Source organism: Callospermophilus lateralis, chromosome 13, assembly GCF_048772815.1.
Source record: "Callospermophilus lateralis isolate mCalLat2 chromosome 13, mCalLat2.hap1, whole genome shotgun sequence".
NCBI classification, from domain to species: Eukaryota; Metazoa; Chordata; class Mammalia; order Rodentia; family Sciuridae; genus Callospermophilus; species Callospermophilus lateralis.
Genome location: NC_135317.1, coordinates 87,647,233 through 87,671,381, shown reverse-complemented (window position 1 = coordinate 87,671,381; position 24,149 = coordinate 87,647,233). Strand labels below are relative to the sequence as shown.

At 36.7% G+C, this 24,149-nt stretch overlaps 1 protein-coding gene across 1 annotated transcript; it reads left to right on the top strand.

Moving 5' to 3' along the window:
* Window positions 1-528: 528 nt before the first annotated feature.
* On the top strand, window positions 529-23,688 carry Rgs13 (regulator of G protein signaling 13). The gene is made up of 4 exons (XM_076872934.1): window positions 529-593; window positions 4,144-4,205; window positions 22,308-22,474; window positions 23,500-23,688. The coding sequence occupies exons 1-4, from the start codon at window positions 529-531 to the stop codon at window positions 23,686-23,688; spliced, it is 483 nt and encodes a 160-aa protein (XP_076729049.1).
* The last annotated feature ends 461 nt before the right edge of the window (window positions 23,689-24,149 follow it).

The window sequence follows — 24,149 nt, the reverse complement described above, 5'->3', positions numbered from 1 at the left end:
AATTTTTTTTTAAATCAAACTAACAATGTACAGAATGGAGAAAACTATACAGGCAACACATTTCTCAGAATTCATTCCTAAATTTCATTGTTCATTTAGCTATTATACTATTTTATTTGACTAATTACAAAGAAGCAAATTTTGTTCGATATATAGAGAGAGCTTTTGAAAAATAAAAATTGCCCAAAAAAGGAAACCTTAGAAGTCGGTGAATTCCCTTGTCAGTGGGCTGTAAATGAAAAGGTATTTCTCAGAACTTTGCATTTTTAAAACCCCATTCTTTAATGAATAGGTGGGCTAGATAATTTCTAAACTCAAATAGAAATCTAAGCACTGATATAAAATATGCATGAGAGCTGAGTCATTTCCTTCCCCTCCTTAACCCCACACTCACTGTATTTGAACTTCAAGAATTCATCCTTATTTTTTCATCATTTGTAGCTTTAGTGTTCTTTAAAAATTAACTCTAACATATAACTATTTTAAATGACTAAATGATACAAATATATACTGTATTTCTTTAGAAAAATGAGCAGGCGGAATTGCTGGATTTGTAAGATGTGCAGCAATGAGTCCGAGAGACTCCCTTCAAAGTAAGTAGCATTTAAATTCTATGGCCATTTAAGGTATTTTTGTCACATGATAAGTAGGTGTGTATTTATTTAACTGCTCTCAATATATTTTGCCCAGAAAGTAAAATTTGCATTTATACATGAGTAATTTCACCAGAAGAGCAATCATGTGTTACAGTAAGATTCAGTTTTCATTATTCATGGTTTACACTTGAGAATTCAGCAAGTTAAATATTTTTAGCATCTATTATGAGTTTTTTAAAGTTTGAGATTTTTCGATCCAAAATGTTTTCAGAGTTCAAACCCTTCATCTGTGAATTGCCAGAAACCTTCACTCCTGCTGAGAATGGTGGCATACACCTGGGATGCTCAGGCAGGAGGATCATGAGTTCAAAGCCAGTCTCAGCAATTTAGTGAGGCCCTAAGCAACTTAGCCAGCCAGACCCAGTCTCTAAATAAAAATATAAAAAAGGGCTGGAGATGTGGCTCCATTCTACCACGCGGCCAGCGCAATGGTTTCATTAATGAGGTTCTTGGCATAAAAGTTAGCTAGTGAGATCGAAATAAACACACAGACTCAGTTACCTTTTTCTATGACCAGGTCCGAGACGGCTCCCCTCTCTGGTTCCCTCCTCTAACCGCCCACCAGGGCAGCAAGGATTACTCAGGGCTAGCAGGAGAGAGAGCAAGCGAGCACGCCAGGGAGTAGCCTTTTATTGGGGAGCAAGAAATTCAGGGGAGAATTCCATCCAATGAAGGTTGAAGGGGGGGGCCGCACTCCAAGGTCAGGGTCAGTGATTGGGCCTCCGGGGTCAGTGGTCAGTCACACCCCAACACGGACAGGTTCTCTCAACAGGAGAGGGCCGGGAAAGCTCCGACACAGCCAGAGCGCCTCAGACCCTAACCGGGAGTCACCCAGTCACATGTGAGAATGGCTTCCGACACTCCATGGTTAAGTGCCCCTGGGTTTAATCCTCTGTACCAAAGAAAAAAAGTTCATTCCTAGATGGAATTTATGAGACTGGAAGGGTAATTAAATGCTTACCAAGTTCCCAATCTCTTTAAGTTTTGCCATAACTAAAAAATGTAGCCATTTGGAGGAGAACAGTGACTGGATTAAAATAAGGAGAAAGAATAATGCCTGAGAAATGTGAGAAGCCATTCAGTTGGATGTACTTACTGCAAAGACTTCCCAGGTTGGACATCCTTCTTAGGTTCACGATGAGTGCCTAGCCCAGTCCAGATAGAGACCTCAGCTCTGGGCTCATCTCCCTGTAGGGTCCCAGCTCCTGGCCTACATGCACCTCTACTGAAGTACAGAAAGTCCTAGAACGCTCGCAAGCCACTCTGTCTTTAGGAGGAGGCTCGACAGGAAGACCCAAAGCTCGGCAATTTAAACCTGTTGAGGCTGCTCACCTACACAGATGCATCCAAGGAGAAAAGATGTTAACAGGCAATTGAGAACAGCAGTCTGTTCCTCTCCTGGTGATTCCAATGGACTATCACCATCAGAGCTTGCATTTCTTGCTACCTGCCTTGCAGACCCACAATGAGGGAAGGGGAAAGTCAAAAACAAGAAAATTCATGTTTACAGAAGGCAGTGCTTGATGACAGTCACTTGATAAGTGCTTTGCATTCACCACCTCACTTAATTTTCATGGTAACTATGATAGACATTATTATCCATTCTCCAGATAATGAAATTGAGGTTTAGAGATTTTTAAATACAGGAAGACCAGAAACTATTAAGGACAGCGCTGGGATTAGAACCCAGAGTTATCAGCCTCTGGACACTCTTCATTCCTCTGTCCATGATGTCATGACATCTCAAAATGTTCCATGTACGATTGTCATATATTGCCTATCTGCCTAGAAGAAAGAAGGGGATGCAAAACTGGAGAACTTATATCAGGCAACTCAGGCAGGTGAGGGGACAAAGGTGTTTACTGTAATTCTGATGAGACCAATGAAATATTCCTGGAACAGCATGAAACTTGTGAAATAGAAATAAACATGACAAACAAAAATGATATTCAAACAGAAAGAGATTTCACAACTCTACCTTCAAGCATAATTACTCTAACCATAATCTATCTCTATAAATCTCATGACTCTTAGAGTCAAAGGAATTCTCTTACCAACAATTTCCAACTCCTAATCTTACACTGACCCAACACAGTGATCTGATCTTCCCTCAGGTTGTAGATTTTCTTCTTTCCTACATAATGGGAATGAGTGGGACAGATAGGCATGCAATACACCTTATCTAGCACTTTCCATTTCCCTGGATTGAGAAGGTTATTTTAGGTTACTCTTTCCAAAGTTCTAATAAGAGAAAAGAACAATGAGTCAGGTAGAATTTCATGAAAAAAAATCTTTTTTTTTTTTTTTAAAAAGCAATCCTAACACAGTACACTGTTAAGCTTCAGTACTGATACAAACAGTCCATCTGAAATTGACAGGATCCATCTGAATTTTTAGAAAACAAAAGATATTTGACCTTTTTAGGGCTCCAAATCTGTTTCCATGTTCTCAGCAATTTTTTTTTTAACCTCTGTAATTAATCTTCCTTCTTTGCGTTAAGAACCTGCTAATACTGATAGCTCTTCCTGCAGTGCTAACTTTGGGGCTAACAGCCCCCAACAGTACAGCCAATGAACAGATCTTGCTTCCATCTATAGTCATCTCTGATTATATCTAGTTGTTGAGAGCAGGAAAATCAAGAATGTACCACAAATCCAATGATGATGAACACATTAACTATTTTAAAGAAGGATAATTTAAAAATCAGTATGTGAAAATGTAGTCTCTTGCCAGTTCACCTCAGGAAGCTCCCCAGCAAGAACAGAAGAGATGCCCTAGAATTAGCATCTTTCACAGATATTTTCTAAATGACAAATGGCTTTGTTTATACTGTTTAAGTCAAATGTCACTCGACATTTTAGTTAATATTAAACTTTCAAACTCCATCCCCCTCCCAAAAAAAAATCAGCAAATAAGAGACTGAGAAAATAATAGGTACAGAATTACTAATTTTATTATGAAAGTACATGCACATAGGTTTTGTGGGTGAACTCTTAAGATTCTAATAGACACAATGGATAAGCATGTTGCTGATGGCAGAAATATACAGTCCACAACCCTGTGAAAGCAACTTGGCAGTTTGTACCAAGAACCTTAAAACGGCATCTTTTTTTTTTTTTTTTTTACCCACTAATCTCTTTAAGAAATTACCTACCTTATGGGGCACAGCAAGCCTTATCACAGTTGGGGCTACTTTGGGGAATAGAAAGATTGTCTCACTATGATTCTTTATCTTTTTAATACTTATTTCTTATATTTTCAAAAATATTCTGCTTTTTATGAGTTTTATAAGTTTTAAAATTTTATTATACAAATAAAATGTAAACAATCCTAAGTAGATACATTTCCATACAAAACCACACACAAATGGAGTGTAATTATATTTCAGGGTGGTCTTTTTTTTTTGAGGTAATATAATTATATTTAATTTAGCAAAAACCTCAAGAACATTTTAACCCAATCAGCATCTTTTTTTTTTTTTTCAAAGCCTTACTCTGGAAGAAGTATTACAGTGGGCCCAATCTTTTGAAAATTTGATGGCTACCAAATGTGAGTATTATGCATATCTAATCTTTGAATAACCAGCCAGTGTCATTCTTAGGCAAAGAAGAGGGAATCTAGTTGATGAATATATGCTGCTCTGCTCAATGGCAACTGACATCGTTATAAAAAGAAAACCTGAAAATAGTTTGTCGTGTCAACTATGGTTATTTTTCTCTAGTGTTAATTAAAACAAGATTAGTCACTGCAGATATTTATTCTTCACAAGTGTATGTATAAAATCCCTTGGCAAATATGCTGAAATAGTAACACATACTGAAATATGCTGCCTTGCCATAGCCTTCCAAAGTTAGCAAAAAAAAAAAAAAAGTCTGCTTTGCTGTTCCAAGCGCTTTCAAAAGTAAGAGTGAAGTTGAATCTTGATGTTGTAAAACTCCTCAAAGTTTATCAGTGTCTGATTTAACTGGGCCTGTATGTGGATCTGTGTAGAGTTGTATATAAGTATCAACATGATATAAAGCAGAGAGAATAGTAGTGGATAGGAAGAGATAAATCAGAGGTTCAAGGCAGGAAATGTGAAGGATGATGTTAACTCAAGAGAACTGCCAATTGTACTTGGGATAAGAAAGTGGCAGCAGGGTGTGGTAGCTCATGCCTGTAATCCCAGTGGCTTGGGAGGCTAAGGCAAGAGGATTGCAAGTTCAAAGCCAGCCTTAGCAACTTAGCAAGGCCCTAAGTAACTCAGTGAGACCCTGTCTCTAAATAAAATACAAAAAGGGCTGGAGCTATAGTTCAGTGGTTAATCACCATGGGTTCAATCCCCAGTACAGAAAGGAAGGAAGGAAGAAATTGGCAAGACAAAGTAGTGGGTACTCAGAAAATTTTTCATTGAATTCGGTCGATTTTTTTTTTTTTTTAATGGAGTTAGTTCCAGTCAAATCTTTGTTAATTTTTGCCTGTAGACCCATGTTTTTATTTAGGATCCCCTTTCGGGCTCTCTGTGAATGTGGACTCCGTGGAGGGGGGCCAGGTGTGCTGCATAGATGTTTTAATTGGTGCATTGCTGTGGTGATCCTGGATAGGAACCTCCTGTCGCTCCTGGGGCTGCCATGCTGACTCAGCCCTCTTTGGTATGGACACACTGTCACTGTCTGGGCCAAAGGGTAGGAGATGGGGACTCTTGTCTACTCCTGCTAAAGACTCTACAACTTGCTTCATAGCCCCTGCCCTGCTACTAGAACCTGCACCCCAGCCTGGGGCACACCCTGAGCTCTGCCTCCCTACCAGGCCTTTCCAGTAAACATTCGGGGCCATGGTTTCTTCTTTCAAACTACCTCTTTCACTTTTACGGTGTTCCTCAAAGTTTTATGATCCAATTCACGAGCATGACTGTGAATTTTAAACAATATCTTTTGGGTACCTTTGACAGCATTTAAATGGGAAGGAAAGACAAAAATGTTTGTTTAGTCTACTCTGTTGATTCTTCCTCTGTTAATAGTTTGGATTTAGGGCCTAACATTCTATAGTCCATGTTTGCAACCTCACCAGATTAATCTCGCTTTTAGAGTTTCATACTCTCCCTCTATAAAATGGGAATATGGCCCGTGCATTCAGTATTATTCTTCAGGCTGGATATAACATCCTAGTTCTGAGCTCATAGGAATTGGTAGTTATATTTATAAGTATAAGTGCACATCTCTGAACAGCAATCTTTTTTTTTTCTGATCCCTACCAAAATGTCCACAGATTTGGTATTCAGGGTTTCCTATGCCATAAACCCAGCACAGTTTCCCTCTCTATACCCTTTTGCACAACACAGCCTCCACTAAGGCATCTGTTCCTCCATTTTCTACTTGTACATCTTTGACTCTCCTGCTCCAGACGTTTGCTCCAGGTCCTTCTGTCTCCTCTACCTACTGTGCCCAACCTTGAAAACAAGACTTAAGATCCATCTTTTTCATGAAACCTCTTAGAAATATTTTTCCTCCTTCTTCTATTTATTAGTACTATTCTTTTAATTGCAGCATGTGTGTGTGATGTTTTTTTTTTTTTCCCACAGCAGCTTGCTCAGTAGGTTGTAAATTTCTTAAGAGCATATTGCCTCACATTTACCTTTCACACCCTTGAGGAACTCAAGATTCAAAACACATGCTTTGTGCCCATGGGCATGCAATAAATGTTCAAGGAATAAATACAACATAAATATTAGGAAGAAAAGACCAAGACAGTGAGCCTTATTATATAAATTTATGTGTCAATACTGGGGACCTAATAAACACAGAATATAGAGTTAATTATTTGGCAAGAAGCTTGCCTTGCTAGAATTAGCAATTCAAAAATCTGGTGTCACAAGAATACAAAGTCCACAGAAAAGATGAAAGCAAGAAGACATCATACTGCTCTTTATAAAAAACAAGCAAAAATATGGTAAAAATCTTGTCAGAAATCAAATTAGTATGAAGTTTATATAAAATATTTTTAAAAAGTGATAAAACAAATCATTCGGTGGAGCAGTCAGTCAGAAAAGAAAAATATAAATATTAGACTTTCCAGTGTATAAAAATGTGTTTACATTCACCAAGGACACTAGCAAAATTCATCCTTTAAGCTAAGATATGCAGATGACTATCTTTTATATAAATTAAAGCACTGATTCTAGAAACAACTAGTTCAGCAATTCACATGGGGAGAAAACATATTAGGCTGGGTCTCAAGAGATGAGCAGATATTGGTTTAGAAGATGTTTGTTGGGGAGCCACTAAGTAAATACATAGTCAAGACAATACAATAAGATTCAAATAATTCCATAAAAATACCTTTATGGAAAAGGGGATCTTTAAAAAAAAATCATCAATTTAAGTATAGACCTATGGCAAAATTGAGACATTCGTTAAAAATTAAAAATGTTAGATCTGGGGCCAGTGGTACACACTTGTAATCCCAGCAACTTGAGAGGCTGAGGCAGGATGAGCACAAATTGAGGCCAACCTCAGCAACTCAACAAGACCCCGACTCAAAATGTAAACAAAAGGAACTAGGGATGTCCTTCAGTAATAAAGTACCCCTAGGTTCAATCCCTAGTCCAAAAATAGAATGTTGGTAACCTAGACACATTCTAGATGTTATCTAATGTTACACTGTTGACAGACAAGTTTTGTAAAATGCCGAAGACATTTTTTACAAATATTGTGGGCCTCTATTCAAAATTCATTCAATAAATATGTATTGAGCACTTCTTAGTATCAGGAAGGGTGCCTGGAAAAAAATCCCACGTGCCCATGTGACACATAAAATACCAAGGTGGGGGTGGCAGGGAGTTCCAAAAACAGAAAATCCCCTAGAAAAGAAAAAGGAGGATTTCCATTTAAGGCACATTAGGGTAAAATTAAAAAAGAGTAATTAAAGCAATTTTTTTTTGTAGCACTCTGAATAGAATTCCAAAGGCAAGACAAATGCATACTTTAAAAAAATAATAGCCTTTGACCAAAAAAAAAAAAAAAAAATTCAGCTAAGGCTGCATTAGGAGCTGACTAGCAATATTTTAAAGATAAAAAACTATTGTAGAAGTAAGTCCAGGAGATTTAAATGGTGTGTCTTTCAATGAAGACATGTAGTGTGAAGGATTCCTCGGGACTTCATGTGAAAACTAGCATCATTATAAAATCCTCCACAATGAATTAAGCAGGAAACACAAAAGTTCTCCCCATATCTTCAAATGAACAAGTGATAGAAAGTTCTTCAAGTTTCCAAACATCTGAGTTTTTAGGAAATATTAAATTATTTTCAAACAGACATATAGATAGTGAGAAATTTTAAATGTTCCAGTTTAAGACCTTGTCATCTTTCCATGAAAATACCTGAGAGAATCACCTAAGAATTTTTCTTCAATGATGGTTTCCCAAACCATAGCACTGCAACCAAAACCATGGCAAAACATGAGGCATCACCAAGGTAAACACAAGAAACGCAATTCTGTGGGTTTTTCTGATGACTAAGCCTTAACCAAGATACAGTGGAACTAGAAAAGGTACAGAGAAGTGCATTTGAGATGTCAGAGACCTAACTACCACCTAAATCCAGGGAGTCTTCAAAGTGGAAAGGTCAGGACTAAAAAAAAAAAAAAAAAAAAAAAAAAAATCTATAATGCCAGAAAAAAAATCTATATAATGCCAGAAAAAATATCTAAAATGCAGAAGGTAATACTTATATGTATGAATGAATTCTCAAGAGATGAGAACAGCGTTGCTCACTGATGTTTGTGTCAACTACATTTCATACAACTAAAAAAGATGTTTAGTTCCAAGTTGTTCCTTGGGTGAGTCACTGAATCCCAGAGTGTGTCTGGAAGAACATCCAAGACCTGGAGACATTGGGTCACGGCTCAGCATGTGCTCCCTTTGAGGGGAGGACACAGACAAACAAGCAAGCAACTTAACGAATAACTAATTTCATAAAGTGGTCAGTGACTTGTTGAAAATGAAACCAAATGATATGACTAAAAAAAAAAAAAAATCAGGTAGAAGGTCACAATTCCATTGATAGTTAAAGAACAACTGTGAGAAGGAGTAAAATGTGAGCAAAGAGCTGAGTGAGGAGACACAGCCATCCACGCTGAAGGCTGTGGTCAGAGTGGCTCAAGCAGAGAGAAACCACCTTTTAAAGGCCCTGGAGAAGTGAGTGAGGTTAGTGTCTTCAAATAACTGAAAGAAATTTGAAATGAGAGAAGCACAGGGCCTTACAAGTCACACTAAAGGCCTCAAACTAGAGTAACAAGGCTTAGTGTACCAGATACCCTGGTTCTCTTCTGATGAATAGAAACAGGGAGACTGGTTACACAACTGTAAATATACCAGGTCAGATTGGAATCAGTGGAGAAGATAAGGCTGGGAGCAATTAGCATGTGGCTAAGTAGCAAAAACCTCTCTAAGGTTGAGATCACTAGAGGGAGGGTTCAGTTAGAGAACCAAGATCCAAGAAGAGGAGGGGGGTGGTGGAAGAGGATGGGAAAAGAGTCTCAGGGGAGTTAAGAATGACTAAAAACAGTGTGTGATCATGGAAGCCAAAGGAGATAGTTGCTTCAAGAAAGGAACCCTGAACTGTGTCAAAAACGCTGAAAAGTTAGGTAAGGTGAGAAAGTAACAGCGCCCACTGGCGGTGGCAATAAGGAAGCCAATAGTGCCTTGATGAGCAGTTTGGAGGACACACAGTGAAGATGGTAACACAGGGATGATCCACACACGCTTTGATGTGAAGTTCAACAGACTAAAAAGCAGAGACTGGAAAATGGCTGAATAGGAAGCCTGATGTGCTTCCTCCACAATGAAGGATCAAAACAAGGAAAAAAGAAAAAAAAAAACTGCAGCTGTTTCACTAGAGTGTGAGGCAGAGTGTTGGAGTGCCGTGGGGATGTGGCGGAGATGGTGCAGAGCATGGAGATATACTATGCCTCAGAAGGATGGGAACTAAGCACATAGAATCCATCTTTCCATCTCCAAGATCAATCCTGAGTCAAGAAGGACTTCAATCCATCCGAGGTATTTACTGCTGGAGAATCATGTAGCTCTTACAAGCATTAGATTTAGTTTGGGGAAATGCCAGGTTACCACAGTGCTGGATTGCCATAGAAAAGGAGTCCAGCCCCTGCTGTGCCCTCCCCCACCCACACTCTTGCTTCATGGAGCCATCTTGAAACCTCAGCCACCTGAAGCAACCAGGCAATTTCCCTTGGAAGCTCCACTGAGCCAGCCCTGTGAGCTATCAGGAGGACAGCCAAGCCTGTGAACTGGAAAGTACCAGCACAGCCCAGATTGAGTAGTATGGTCTGTAGAAAGCCCCAGAAAACAGCCAGATGGCATTACCCTTCCACCTTCCATCCCAGGAAGTAGCTGAGCAGCCCCACCCATCTGCCCTCTGCTCCAGAAGCAGCCAGGTAGCCCTGACCACCTACCCTTATGGCCCATTAATGAAGCTAAGCCTAGCCAGAGCACTTGGGCCCATGAAGGTCCACGCAAGCAGTTGACTGGCCCAGTCCATCCATGTAAGATTCTGAAAAGCTGTTAAGTAGCCTTTCTTGAGTGGCTTAGCCTACCAAATTTCCCTCCTCCAGGAAACATCTGGGCAGCCCTGCTCATCCTCCAATGGCTTTAAGAAGCAATTCAATAGACTGCTCTCTGAAGTTTGGCCTGCTAGGCCTTGAGAAGTAGATGACTAGGAGGCAGCTGGGTAAACCTCCCTGGAGTAGGCCAGCCCCTGGAGGCCCCACAAAATTCCTTGTGCAGTCCTTAGACCCTGACAGGCACCCCCCACTCACTACTAGACACACTGACCTGCACAGACCTAGGGGGCCCACTAGTTTGGCCTCACTCTGACATAAGCTACAGAAATTGATGGCCTCCCCATACCTGCAGCCAGATGTACTATGTACAGAGCAGCCAGCAAACCCACCTTTCCAAAGGAGCTGAATTCCATCTGGCAGTGCAATTCATAGCCCGTACAGCCTAGCTCACCAAAATACCCACAGACATCACCAACATGGATTACAGCTGAAGAGGCTTCATGAACACTATACTAAAGTAAACAACCTGGATCCAAAGCCAATATAACATATCCAAATAATAACCTAGGACACATTATCAGAAGAAAGTCTTTCACTATGAAAGCTACTCTATAAATTGGTAGAGGCAACCCACCAGATACAAAATTCCCAAAGTAGAGACAAGCAGCATAAACAAAAGGTAGTCAGGTACCTCCAAAGGAACACTGTAAATCTCTGGCAACAAACACCGAAGAAAAGGAAATTGATAAATTGTCTGACAAATAATCCAAAGCAATGATTTTAAGGAAACAATGAAAGAAAATACTGAAAAAAAATATGTACACTAGAAAATATAGATGATGCAATAAAATTAGGAAGATAATTTATGATATGAATGAGAAATTCAGCAAAGACAGCTCAAAGAAAGAGCCTATCAATAATACTGAAGGTAAGAACTCAGTAAATGAAATAAAAAATACAGTGAAGAGCCTGAATTGATCAGGAAGAATAGCAAGTTTCTGACCTTGGAGGAAGAGGAGAAGGGTAAGAAATAGAAATAATAGAATAACTTTAAAAGAAATGAAGAAAGACATTGAGACTTATGGGACACCATAAATTGGACTAACCTTCACAGTATGGGTGGTCCAGAGGAATAGAAAACATATTCTAAAATAATTATTGAAAACTGTCTTAATTTTTGGAAAAAGATATGGATATTCAGATCCAAAAAAAATGAAAGCCCCTTGGGGCACTAAAAAAGAAATCTTGGAGGCATATGATAATCAAACTTTCAAAAGTACAAGGCAATTCTAAAAACAGTAAGAGCAAAGGATCAAGCCACTTATAAGGAAATCCCCATTAAACTAACAGTAGATTTCTTAACAGAAGCCTTATAGACCAGGAAAGGATGGAACAATATATTCAAAGTTCTCAAAAAAAAAAAAAAAGCCAACCAAAAATATCATTATCCAACAAAATGGGTGTCTTCCGAAATGAAACAGAAACGGACTTTCCTAAAGAAGCAAACGTTAAGAGAATTCATCAGCCATCAGACCAACTCTACAAGAACTGTTTTAGGCAGCATTTCAAAAGCAAAATGAGGAAAACTACCATTATGAAAATATGCAAAAGGACCTAACTCAATGATAGAGTAGATACACAAAAGAGAAAGAGAATCAAACCCTAACAATACAGAAAACCACTAAACCACAAAGATGAACAAGAGAGGAAGAAAGGAAAAAGAATATACAAATCAATCAGAAAAAAAAAAATTAACAAAATGGCATGAGTACGTCTTTACTTGACCAATAATAACTTTGAGTATAAACAGATTCAATTCTCCAATTGAAAGGTACAGACTGGATGAATGGATTTTTTCTTTCTTTTTTTTTTTTTAAAGAAAAAAAAACTAGACCTAACCAAATGCTACTTACAAGAAACTCACTTCACCAGTGAGGACACACCAAGATTGAAAGTGGAAGAATGGGAAAAGATAAGCAATGCAAATTGAAACTGAAAGCTCACAGGAGTGACTGTGCTTATTCACAGTCTGTACTTAAATAGGATTTAAATCAAGAACTATAAAAGACAACAAAAGAGATCATCGCTGTGTAAATAAAGGGATCAATTCATCAAGAAGAAATAACAATTATAAATATATCTGCACTTAAAGCTGGAGCAACTTACCTTATAAAGCAAATGTTATTAGCTCTAAAAGGAGTACTAGACTCTTCACTCTGCTTTTATCAATGAACAGGTTATCCAGACGAAAATCAACCAAGAAACACTTAAGCTAAACAACAGACCAACCTGACAAACATTTATAGGTCATTTCATCAAACAGGTGAAGAATGCATATTTTCTCACTGGCACATGGAAACTTCTCTAGGACATACCATATGCAAGGCCAGAAAACAAATCTCAAAAATTTTTAAAAACTGAAATCATAACATGTATCTTCTCTGAGCAAAATGGCATGAAACGAGAAATCAATAAGGAGAAATTTCAGAGATTGTATAAATACACGGAAATTAAGAAATAGTCCCCTGAATGACCAAGTTGGTCACTGAAGAAATCAAAAGTGAAAATTTAAAAATTTATTGAAACAAATGAAAACACAACATACTGAAACCTATGGAATACAGCAAAAGCAATACTAAGAAGAAAGTTTACAGCAATAGGTACTTACATTTTAAAAAATAGAAAGATTTCAAATAAACAAACCCAACAATGCAATCCAAAGAACTTGAAAAACAAGAAAAAATTAAGCCCAAAATGAGTAGAAGGAAAGAAACAACAAAAACCAGAGCAGAAATAAACAAAAGAGAGGCTAAAATGATCAACAAAATAAAGAACTGACTTTTGAAAAGATAAACAAAATTGATAAACCTTCAGCTAGACTAACTCAGAAAAAAAAAGAAAAACCTTAAATAAATAAAATCATAGATAAAAAAGGGAACATTACAACTGATATTATAGAAGTGCAAGTGATCATTAAGGATTATTATGAACATTGATGCATCAACAAATTAGAAAAACTGGAAGAAATGGATATATTCCTAGACACATGTAACCTACCAAAATGGAACCAAGAGAACACAAGAAACCTGAACAGACTAAAAACGAGTAACAAGATTTAATATGTATTAGAAAAAAAAAAAAAAATCTCCCAAAACAGAAAAGCTCAGAACCCGATGGTTTTGCTGCTGAATTTCACCAAACTAAAAAGAAGAGTTCATACCAATTCTTCTCAAATAATTCCAAAGTAATAAAGAGCAGGAACCCTTCCAAACTTGTTCAACAAGGACAGCTTTTTCCTGATAACAAAATCAGAGAAGGACATAACAAGAAAAATCCCCCTGATGAAGACTGATGCAAAAATTTTCAACAAAATATTAGCAAATTGAATCTAGTAGCTCATAAAAATATTATATATCAGAAATCTCAGGGCTGCAAGGATGATTCAGCATATGCAAGGGGACAAAATGAAAGATAAACAGAATGAAAAATAAAAATCCTATGATGATCTCAAAAAATTTAGCAAAAACTTCTAATAAAATCCAACATCCCTTCATGATTAAAAACAAAACCTCAAAAATCAATAATGGTTGTATATGACAAACCCACAGACTACATGACACTGAATGGGAAAAAAAAAAATGAAATCTTTCCTCTAACATCAGGAACAAGACAAGGATGTCCATTCTCATCACTCCTATTCAATACGGTATTGAATGTTTTAGCCAGAACAATAAGAAAAAATATATAAAAATAAAGGGCATCCAAATAGGAAAAAAACTGCTAGAACTGTTAACCAAATTCAGTAAGATTACAGGATAAAAAATTAGTATACAAAAATAAGCAGTCTCGCAGAGTGCGGTGGCGTAAACCTGTAATCCCAGGATCTCAAAAGGCTGAGGCAGGAGAATCGTGAATTCAAAGCCAGCCTCCGCAACAGCACAGGGCTAAGCAACTCAGTGAGACCCTGTCTCTAAATAAAATGCAAAATAGGGCTGAGGATATGACTCAGTGGTCAAGTGCCCCTGAGTTCAATCCCCATACCAAAATAAATAAGTAAATAAGTAGCCCTTTATATACCAATAATGAAATTGCTAAGAAAGACATAAAAAAGCAATCCCATTAGCTACCCAAAAAAAAGAATATTCCTGAATAAGTTTAAACCAAAGAAGTGAATGTTCTTTACAAGTAAAATTATAAAACATTAATGAAATAAACAGAAAAAGACATACAGAAAAAAAGAAAACATAACCCATGTCTACTGATCAGAAGAATACATGTTGTTAAAATGTCCATACCACCCAAAGTAAACAATAGAGTCAATACCATTAATATAATAATATTTTTCACAGAAACAAAAAAAACCACTAAAATTTGTAGAATACACATAAACATGTGTGTGCACATATAAAATGGAATATTATTCAGCCATAAAAAGAATGAAATTCTGACCTTTGTAGCAATAAAGAGGGAACTGACAGACATATGTTAAAGGAAGTAAGTCAGGCACAGAAAGACAACTAAAATGTTGCTCTCAAAGAAGTAGAGAACACAATAGTTGTTACTAGAGTCTGATAAGGGTGTGAGGAAAGGGGGAATAGAGAAAAGATGAACAAGGGGTACATAAGTGCACTTCTATAAGAAGAAAAATTTCTAATGTACTATAGCACAATAGAATAACTGTAGTTGACAACAATTAATTATTTTAAAGTAGTAGTCAAAAGAAATTTTAATATTCCCAGAACAAAGAAATAATAACTGTCTGAGGTCGTAGATATGCCGATTATGTGGATCTGATCATTACACATTGTGTAAAGGGATAGAAATAGCACACTGTCCTGCATAAAGAGGTACTATTACTATGTGTCAATTAAAAAGAAAGTATGTTTAAAAATAGAAAAAAAGTAGAGACACCAAGGGGGCACGTGGTCAATAGCGGGCATATGGGGTCAATAGTTGGGTCTTATTGGGGAAATACAGCAATCTATTTGTATGACGATGACTATTAGTGAAGAGTGGACTGGTGACATGGAAAAGGGTGGAGATAGTGATGAAATAAAAAGTAACATGGACAGAAAAAGCAAAGCAGAGCTGAAAAAAAATCCTCAGGAAATTGGAAAGGACAGGTGCAGATGGAGGTAGTTAACCAACTACCTTGCTGGAGGGAAGATAGGACATCTCCATCTGATTAAGTCTGTCTCAGCAAAGTTTGAAGGTCAACTACAGATTGCTGAAGAGAGGGTGTGTTCGAATGTTGAAAAGGGAAAAGGGATGAAATGATTTCTGGAGATTTTGAGAACTGTGATATTAGGAAAGAATGAGTTAATGACTAGACATGGTTGAGTACCCATTTAAAACGTGCAGTGACCATTTCAAGTTAGAAAGCACAGCTGTGTATTTTTCTGTGGCCTGTTCAGTTTGCTCCAGCATAGATGCAGAGCAGGGATATAGCGTAACCATCCTGGGTAGGCCAGTGTTCTGAATCAGAGTTTACATTAATTTTTAATTTTGCTCAAATCTTGGGAATGCTTAGTTGAATGATGTTGGATTACCATACTGCTGAAGGCAATGGAGGCTGCTCTATCTTGATGAACATCTATGCTGCCTGGTGCCTCTTTATCCACATCCGCAGGGCAGATGTTGGAAGTTACTGAGGGATATTGTTACTCCCTCAGGTGCATCTTGATCCCAAAGGCAGAGCCATTCTCTCAATTCTCTCATCTGTGGGGAAGTCTTTGCTGCTCACTCCCTGATTGGCAGCTTCCTACACTATCATTTATTCTAATCTCTGCTAACCACACTGTTTCCATAGTTACCAGCATCAACCCTTGTATTACTGCACTGCCTTGCCTCAGCCCTTTGAAAGCATTTAGCACATTTTGTCTTTGCTTTCTCACACACTTCTTCACCTGGCAGGTGGGTAGAAAACCTGGCCTTTCATAGACATTGCTTTTCAGTTAGTACATATTTTTTCTCATTCACAGAAAATGAAAATGTAATAGCATTCCAGGTGTGATCTTCTGGTCTCTTGTGCTTCTCAGATAGTGAATTATTAGGGCCTACCTCTTCACTTTCCAAGACCTATACAAAATGTCTTTAAAATGTAGAAGCATGAGAGATACAAAAGCCTAGATTAACACTTTAGTCGATACCTGCTTTATATAAGGTAGTATATAAGAACTGGGTATATAAAGATGAATAAACTTCATTCCTAATCCTCAAAGCTTCTCAGGTGAATGGAGACATAGTGTAAGTAAACCCATAAATATAATAGACTGTGAGTAGGTAGGTAGATAAACTATAAATTAAAACAGATATGCACTCCATACTATTTGTCAACTGATAGGAAGTGCTTATCCAGCTTGGGGTATTCAGACAAATTTTTCCAGAAATTGAAATATATAAGCTAAGTCTTGGATCACGGTAGAAAACCTACAACACGAAAGTAACTGCATACATAACACACAGGAAGTATCTAAATAAGGCTCAGAGACTGCCAGCCAGGAAGGGCAAGGGGGGAAGCAGCGGAGATGGAGGGCTGTGTCCTAATGAGCCCTAGAACCACAGCCAAGAGGTTCGGCCTTTGTCATTTGGGAAATGGGAAAATTTTGAAAGGTATAATAGATAGAAATGACTAGGGTTTTGTTTTAGAGATTTTTCTCGAATAAAAGAACAGAAAAGATTGGCAGCTAGATGAGGTCAGAGTTGAACTGAAGCTTTTCCATATTAGAGAGTTCACAAGTCTCAAAATCATAAACAAAAGTAACACATAAAAAGGAAAGTCAGGCCAGCGGGTGAGAGCCTGTCCTAGTCACTTGGGAAGCTGAGGTGAAATGATCACTTGAGTTTGAGACCAGCCTGAGCAACATAGTGAGTCCCCATCTAAAATAAATAATAATAATTTTAAAAGAATAATGAGTAAATGGAGAATAGAAAATAAAGCCATAAGTATTATAGAGAGTGCCTTTAAGATACTATCTGAAAAGTCAAGAAACACTAATGATACAAAAGAAAAATGGACAAAATGTTTGAAGTTCACAGGAAAAAAAGAAGAAAAGATTAGGAAATTTTTTTTTTAAATATTACAGTATGTATCAAAACTCTCTCAAAATATTACATGTTCAGTTTAGGTATTTAATTCCTTGAATCAGTCCTAAGATAATTGGTCCTAAGGACTTATAGACCAAGATGTTTGGTATTTATATACAAAATGTTTGATATCTATATACAAAAAAAGGTAGAAAAATCCAAATGTTCAATAATAATAGAATGACTAAATATACAGTCACCCTTCTGTATCCACATGTCCTGCAACTCTGAGTTCAATGACCTGCAGATGAAAAATATTTAGGAAAAGAATTGTATGTATATTAAACATGTAGAGATATTTTTTCTTCCCTAAACAATATGGTATAACAACTGTTTACATAACACATGATACTAGGTATTATCAGTAATCTAGAGATGTGTGTAGCTTATCCACAAATGTTATCCCATTTTATGTAGAAGACTTAACATTTTCAGATTTTGGCTTCCTCAGGGGGTCCTGAAACCAATGCCCTATGGATACAGAAGAACAATTGTCTTACAACCTAGCCCTTCAATGGACTATCATGATCATCTAAAGTAAAAAGGAAGGTGTTTGTTGCATAATATTAAGCATGAAAGAGCAATAGTGATTTTTTTAAAAAAAATGCCTTTACATTATGTCAATAAGTAACTTGTATTTGTTTCTGTGTGTGCAGATGAATGAATGCTAGCTAGACACATGTTTTTACATGATCAATAGGTTGAAAGAATAAAAGGAAACAACAAATTATCAACAATGGATACTACTTTATTAGAGATTTTCTGTGTTAATAACATAGCATTTTAAACTACTTTTATAATAACACAGCAAAGAAAAATTAGGAGCAAGATTAGAAATAATTAATATCCTAGAAACCAAACCAGAAAATTTTAATAAAATAGGAAGATTTACTATAAAACTTCACACAGATTCTGGTAGAATTATGGAATTTATTATATCTCCAGTGATACAGATTTAAAATTAAAAGGTGAATTTAAAATTGGTTTGGACATATTTCTAATGGACATAGCTCACTTTTAGGACTTAATACATGGTACAAGACTTGACATCTTACAGAAAAACACGATCCTGGAATAAGATAGACCATCATTATGATTCAGTCAAAAGAAATTCCACGGGCTGGGGTTGTGGCTCAGTGGTAAAGCAGTTGCCTAGCAAGTGTGAGGCACTGGGTTCAATTCTTAGCACCACATATAAATAAATAAAAATAAAGGTTCATCAACAACTTAAAAAAAAGAAATTCCATGTTTTTCTTCTGCAACAAGAAACGATGTCATGTGTCCTTTTGTGTGTCATAGGAGTACTAATTTTAGTGACTACTTTTAAAAGGGCAAGTTAGAGATTTCCAAAAGCATCACTCTGATTCTTCAAGGAAAAGGTATACACCACATATGCCATAAACCTATTTCTGCCACCCTCTCAACTTAAGTGAGCAATTCTGTTGCTTAGCCTTGAATCACTCTTCTGCAGCAGAATCATGGTCTCCTGAGCATAGTGCTCAGGAATGATTATAATTTAAAACTTCAGAATGGGCCACATTGGGTTCGATTGTTTGATTTGGGAAAGACTTTTTTACATTATGATCCATGTGGTACATGCATCAACCAAAATCTAAACTGGCAATTTAAGTATGAATTTAATATTTACTATGATTCCTGAAACATTTTTACATAAATACACTCTCAGCGGCCTGTTTGGATAACGTGTAGCATACTCAGACAAAAATTAACCTAATTTATACAGAATTCTGAGAAACATACCGATCACATAAGTCTACTCATTCCACGTATCAGAATCACATCCGAAATATCAGATGGGTTGGAGTCATCCAGGTCAGCTTCTGCTAAGTTATGATACAGTAACAAATGACATTAAAATCCCGATGATTTACAGTAAGGTCCTTTCCTTGCTCAGGATACATAGCAACTAAGGTCAGCTCTCACTCTTTTCTCTGTCCTCATTCCAGCCTTTAGGCTAAATGAGCAGCTTTTTTTCTAGGATACATTCTCTTCATAAGGAAGGGAGAAGCAGAACCAACCACATGAGGGTTCTTAAACCATTTTCTCGGAACTACACACAGCACTTTTGCATGTATTTTATTGACTAGCACAAGTTCAATGGCCAGTGCAGATGTAAATGGGATAGGGAAATATAATGCCTTTAGAGGAAGGGCAGGGAAAGACTGAGAATATACTGCAAGCTGTATTTGCTAGCTATATTTTATATAGTATATATGGAAACGATCACTCAGAAAACATAAAAACTATATATAGCAACACATAGATTACTTCATTAGCAAAGGTCTTGAGAATTGTGGAAACATTAGGCAAACCCCAAAAGAAGCAGAAACTCATTCTTCTCCATCACAGGGGGAAGCGAGGAAGGAAGGTGTAAATGCAGGTGGGCTCTAGAATGACAACCCATAAACATTTTAATACAAAATCAAGCAAAACATAAACACAAATCTGAATATTACAATGTGGAATCTAATAGGGGTTTCCAGATCATCTTTCTACCTCACCCACTCATCACTCTAGGAACTATGGCTGACTCTCATTCCATGATCTATGGATTTTTACCAGGTGTCTGTTGGTCTGTCTGTCTGTCTCTCTCACATATGCTCTTTCTTTTCCTATTCTCTAGCTCATTTCTTAATTTTTATTTTAAGGAGCTTATTTTCTATTCCTAATTATTAAGTCAAACTTTCTCTTATTACAAACTATATGTTTATTCATTTTTAAATACAGCTGTTTCTTTCAATATATTCTGAAAAACACTAGCTTGAACTTATCATGTTAAACCAGAAATAAATTTTTGGTTGTTTTTTTATTTGTTTGTTTGTTTGTTTTGCTTTTCCCACCCATTCGACTATTTCCTTATTAGGAAGGCAAGTTGCTACTTATGTTCTCTGCTCCATTTCCTGTGCCTATGGTAAGGCAAGGTACAACTTAAAGTCACTTTAGCATGAAAATAAATTTTTTGTTTGAAATCTAAATTTAAATATATTCCCCCTTTCGGTAGGAACATCTAGTCTATGTCATTTCCTATATATGTTCTGCTCCCATCTCATATGTCCTCCATATTGAGGTAATATTCCTGTCAAACAACATACTGCCCAATTTCAAGAAGGCTGCATATGCTCACATGACAATATTAAGCCATGGTCTAAGTTTGTGTGTTATTAGGATGTTATATTTCTTGCAGATTACCAATTTTCCATAACCATACTGCCTCCATAGAAGGTATCTATCTCTATTTGAGTTTTTTTTCTTGAAAACAAACTACTTTGTTATCTTTATTCCTATATCATTTCTGACAGAGTAATTAGAAACTAAGAAGTCAAAAAGTCTGACTTTCTCGTGTTAGAAAATTTGATCTAAGCTCTTAGGTGAAAACCCAGGAAAACATGATTACGATTACTCATTATTTCCATTCCATTTAATTATACTTACTTTTCATAATAGTTAATGCTACTGACTAATGTTTTATTAATTAAAATCCTTTTTCACTTGCTGGATATGTTTATGGCTTTGATTGTGGTGACAGTTTCATAGGTATATACTTAGCTTCAAACACATAAGGTTGTACACATTAAATTATGCACAGATTTTTGTAAAAGAAAAAAAAAGAATCCTATGATAGCAGTCAGGGTCTAAATGGTCATGCATTCAGCGTGTCTATACACACATTTCTATCAAAATTTACTTTGGCTGGGTGCAGTGGCATCTACCTGTAATCCCAGAGGCTGAGATAATTCTGAAGGCTGAGGCAGGAAGATTGCAAAAAGATTGCCTTTAGAGGAAGAGCAGGGAAAACTGAAAATAATACTGCAAGCTGTCACATCAAGCATATTTGCCAACTATATTTTATGTAGTATATATGATTGCAAATTCAAAGCCAGCCTCAGCAACTTAGTTAGGCCCTAGGCAATTTAACAAGACCCATCTCAAAATTAAAAATTAAACAAAAAGGGCTGGGGATGTGGCTCAGCGGTTAAGCATCCCTGGGTTCAATCCCCCATATCAAAAAATGAAAAAGAAAAGAAAGTTACTTTGTTGTTTTGTCATTTAACAATTTGATTGCTCAGGCATGTCAAGAGATTCCCATAGACGCCAAAAGAAGTTTAATATTAATCTCAAAGTACTCCTGGTGAACCTTGAAAGCACTTGGTCTTCCCAAAAATTCTGATTCATGTGTTAGATTTTTGAAAGCTGCCTTCCTCAAACAGAAGTTCGTAGAAAATAGTGCCACAACCAAGAAAAGCTCCTGAAACATTTTTCCTTATATACTCATTCCAGAAAGGCAGTTTAAGACCAGAGCCAAGGATAACTATCTTGGTATCAAGTGTCATTTGATGGTCATGCTCCACATAATCACTGCCCTGTATTAGATTCCGAGATAGTTTCCAATATCCTATCTGAATTTCATTCATTGCCTGGTCCCTATTTCTATGTGAACCATAAACCATGAATAAAAAGCTTAATTTTCATCTGTCTCTGTTCTCCTGCACTGACTGGACACTCAGAAACACTTCAGGCTGTACAACCTGATAAGAATATCACTTCCACATGGCTTGAATAGTTTTTTTCCAACCCTGCCCTGTCTTTTTAGAATCTACAGTCTGCTCTTAGCCACCAGTTTGGCATAAGTTCTTAGCTTTTTCTTATCGTGATCAGAGCTCTTCCTACCTGCCCAGCTTAAGCCTTTTTTCTAGGTCCCTGTGACATCTCCTGTCCTATGTGTCATAGACCCATCCACAGTGGTGAGCAATTTCCTCTGAGTGACTCAGAATGAAGAGATAACCTCACCAATGACTGGATTGTTGAATGTGCCTCAGATGTATAGATTTAAGAGTGTGATAGATACAGATATGGATATGAAACACTCACTTGATAAATAATTAGGGAGATTTTATTCAGACTTTTGTTTTAAGCTGCATTTTAAATATTGTTCAGACTTTCTGATAATTTTAACTATAAAAATAAACTGATTTCTCTACTACTTTTAGATGGTCCAGTAGTCTATGCAGCATACTTAAAAATGGAGCACAGTGATGAGAACATTAAATTCTGGATGGCATGTGAAACCTATAAGAAAATTGCCTCACGGTGGAGCAGAGTTTCTATGGCAAAGAAGCTTTATAAGACCTACATCCAGCCACAGTCCCCTAGAGAGGTAAAAACAGATGGGAAAAGAAATCAGTGCATCTTTTGGCACTAATATCTGTCAACCATCCATACATGCCAGGCACTTTACATCCCAGTATCTCCTAATATGTTATAAATTTGATATTACTAACCTTATTTTATAGATTAAAAAAAAGAATTTGTAAAGTTAATGAACTTGTCCAGTGTCATTACAGTGGTAATGTTAGTATTCAAACTTAGGCAGTCTGGCTCCAAAATTTCTCATTAGATTATCTTAATTCCCAGGAAGGTTAAAAAGAAAAAAAAAAAGTGTCCTTGCCAACAGAAACTACAAATGCCATAAATAGGCATGTGCACATCCCAGTGGCAATCCACCACCACACCAGAGATTCCTGTTCACCTTCGCATAAAACCAATAGACCCAGCAGACATCCATGTTGTGATTACCACCAGTCATTTACAGTGAATGAAACAGATTCACTGAGACTTTTCCTAGCAGACAATGAAAAATGAACATTCCTGTTGAGGGAAAAGAACAGACCATGGTAACTTATTCTCTGAAATTCTTATTTGGAAATTTTTTTTGGTTTACTTAGACAACCACTTCTGCCCTCCATTTCTCCTCTTCTCACTTTCTTCCCATTTCAGGGCATATTCAGTGAAAACAACCTTTGTAACTAATAAGGAAGATAGATTTTAAAATAGAACCAACTTCCCCTTTCCTTAAAAAGAGGCCTTGGTTTCATAAGCTTCCTTGTTTGCAGACATCCACTAAAAAAGCCACCAGCATCCTCTTAAGTAGAGTGTGGTTTCTGAGACTCCTGTGGTCTTAGGCCAGGTGGCTTCTTTATTCCTTTGGGATGTGAAGGTGGATATTTACTTTTAAAAAGAAAAAAAATTATCTCTGATAAATCTTTTTAGATATCTATGAACACTGTGAGCAAAATTACCTACTGGACTGAAAAGGAGGGGGGAATAAATGAAACCTTCCCGTTTTACGTGTCCATGTTTAATTGTGCTTACTTACGCTCTACATGTAATTTCCCTTTTCAGATTAACATTGACAATTCAACAAGAGAAACTATCATCAGGAACATTCAGGAACCCACTCAAACATGTTTTGAAGAGGCTCAGAAAATAGTATATATGCATATGGCAATGGATTCCTATCCCAGGTTTCTAAAGTCAGAAATGTACCAGAAACTTTTGAAAACTATTCCTGACTGCCACTCAAAAGTTTAAATTGAAAATTGTATATAGCAAGTACTTGCTTTGATCTTTTACTTTAGGAAAGCACAAATCACAACAAAAGAAGGAATAAAACAAAAATCTAGCTAAAAATTTATTTCTAGTTCCAAAGAGAAAGATTCCAAAAGGAATGAACTCTACAACTCTTATAAGTAACACAAGGTATAGGATACCTATCTTCATTATATTAACAGTATGACATTTTTACTATAGTAATCAACTAATGGATGTTTTCATTAATTTTGCTGTCATCATGCACAGATTACTTATTTAAAAGCTTTATTTCTGTGAATTATGTCTCTATCATGAATGTATTCTGCAAATATAGTATTCTTAATAACTCGAATTAGTAGACAAATTTGGTATTTGTAATTCAGTTGTATTTTATCATGAGTAATATTAAAAAGATACATTCTTGAGAGATATTTAATCTGTATAATTTTCCTATTAATCTG

Coding starts and splice junctions, on each gene's coding strand:
- Rgs13 (XM_076872934.1), top strand. CDS start 529: ATGAGCAGGCGGAATTGCTGGATTTGTAAGATGTGCAGCAATGAGTCC. Junction 594..4,143: donor TCCGAGAGACTCCCTTCAAA/GTAAGTAGCATT, acceptor TTTTTTTCAAAG/CCTTACTCTGGAAGAAGTAT. Junction 22,475..23,499: donor AGCCACAGTCCCCTAGAGAG/GTAAAAACAGAT, acceptor TTCCCTTTTCAG/ATTAACATTGACAATTCAAC.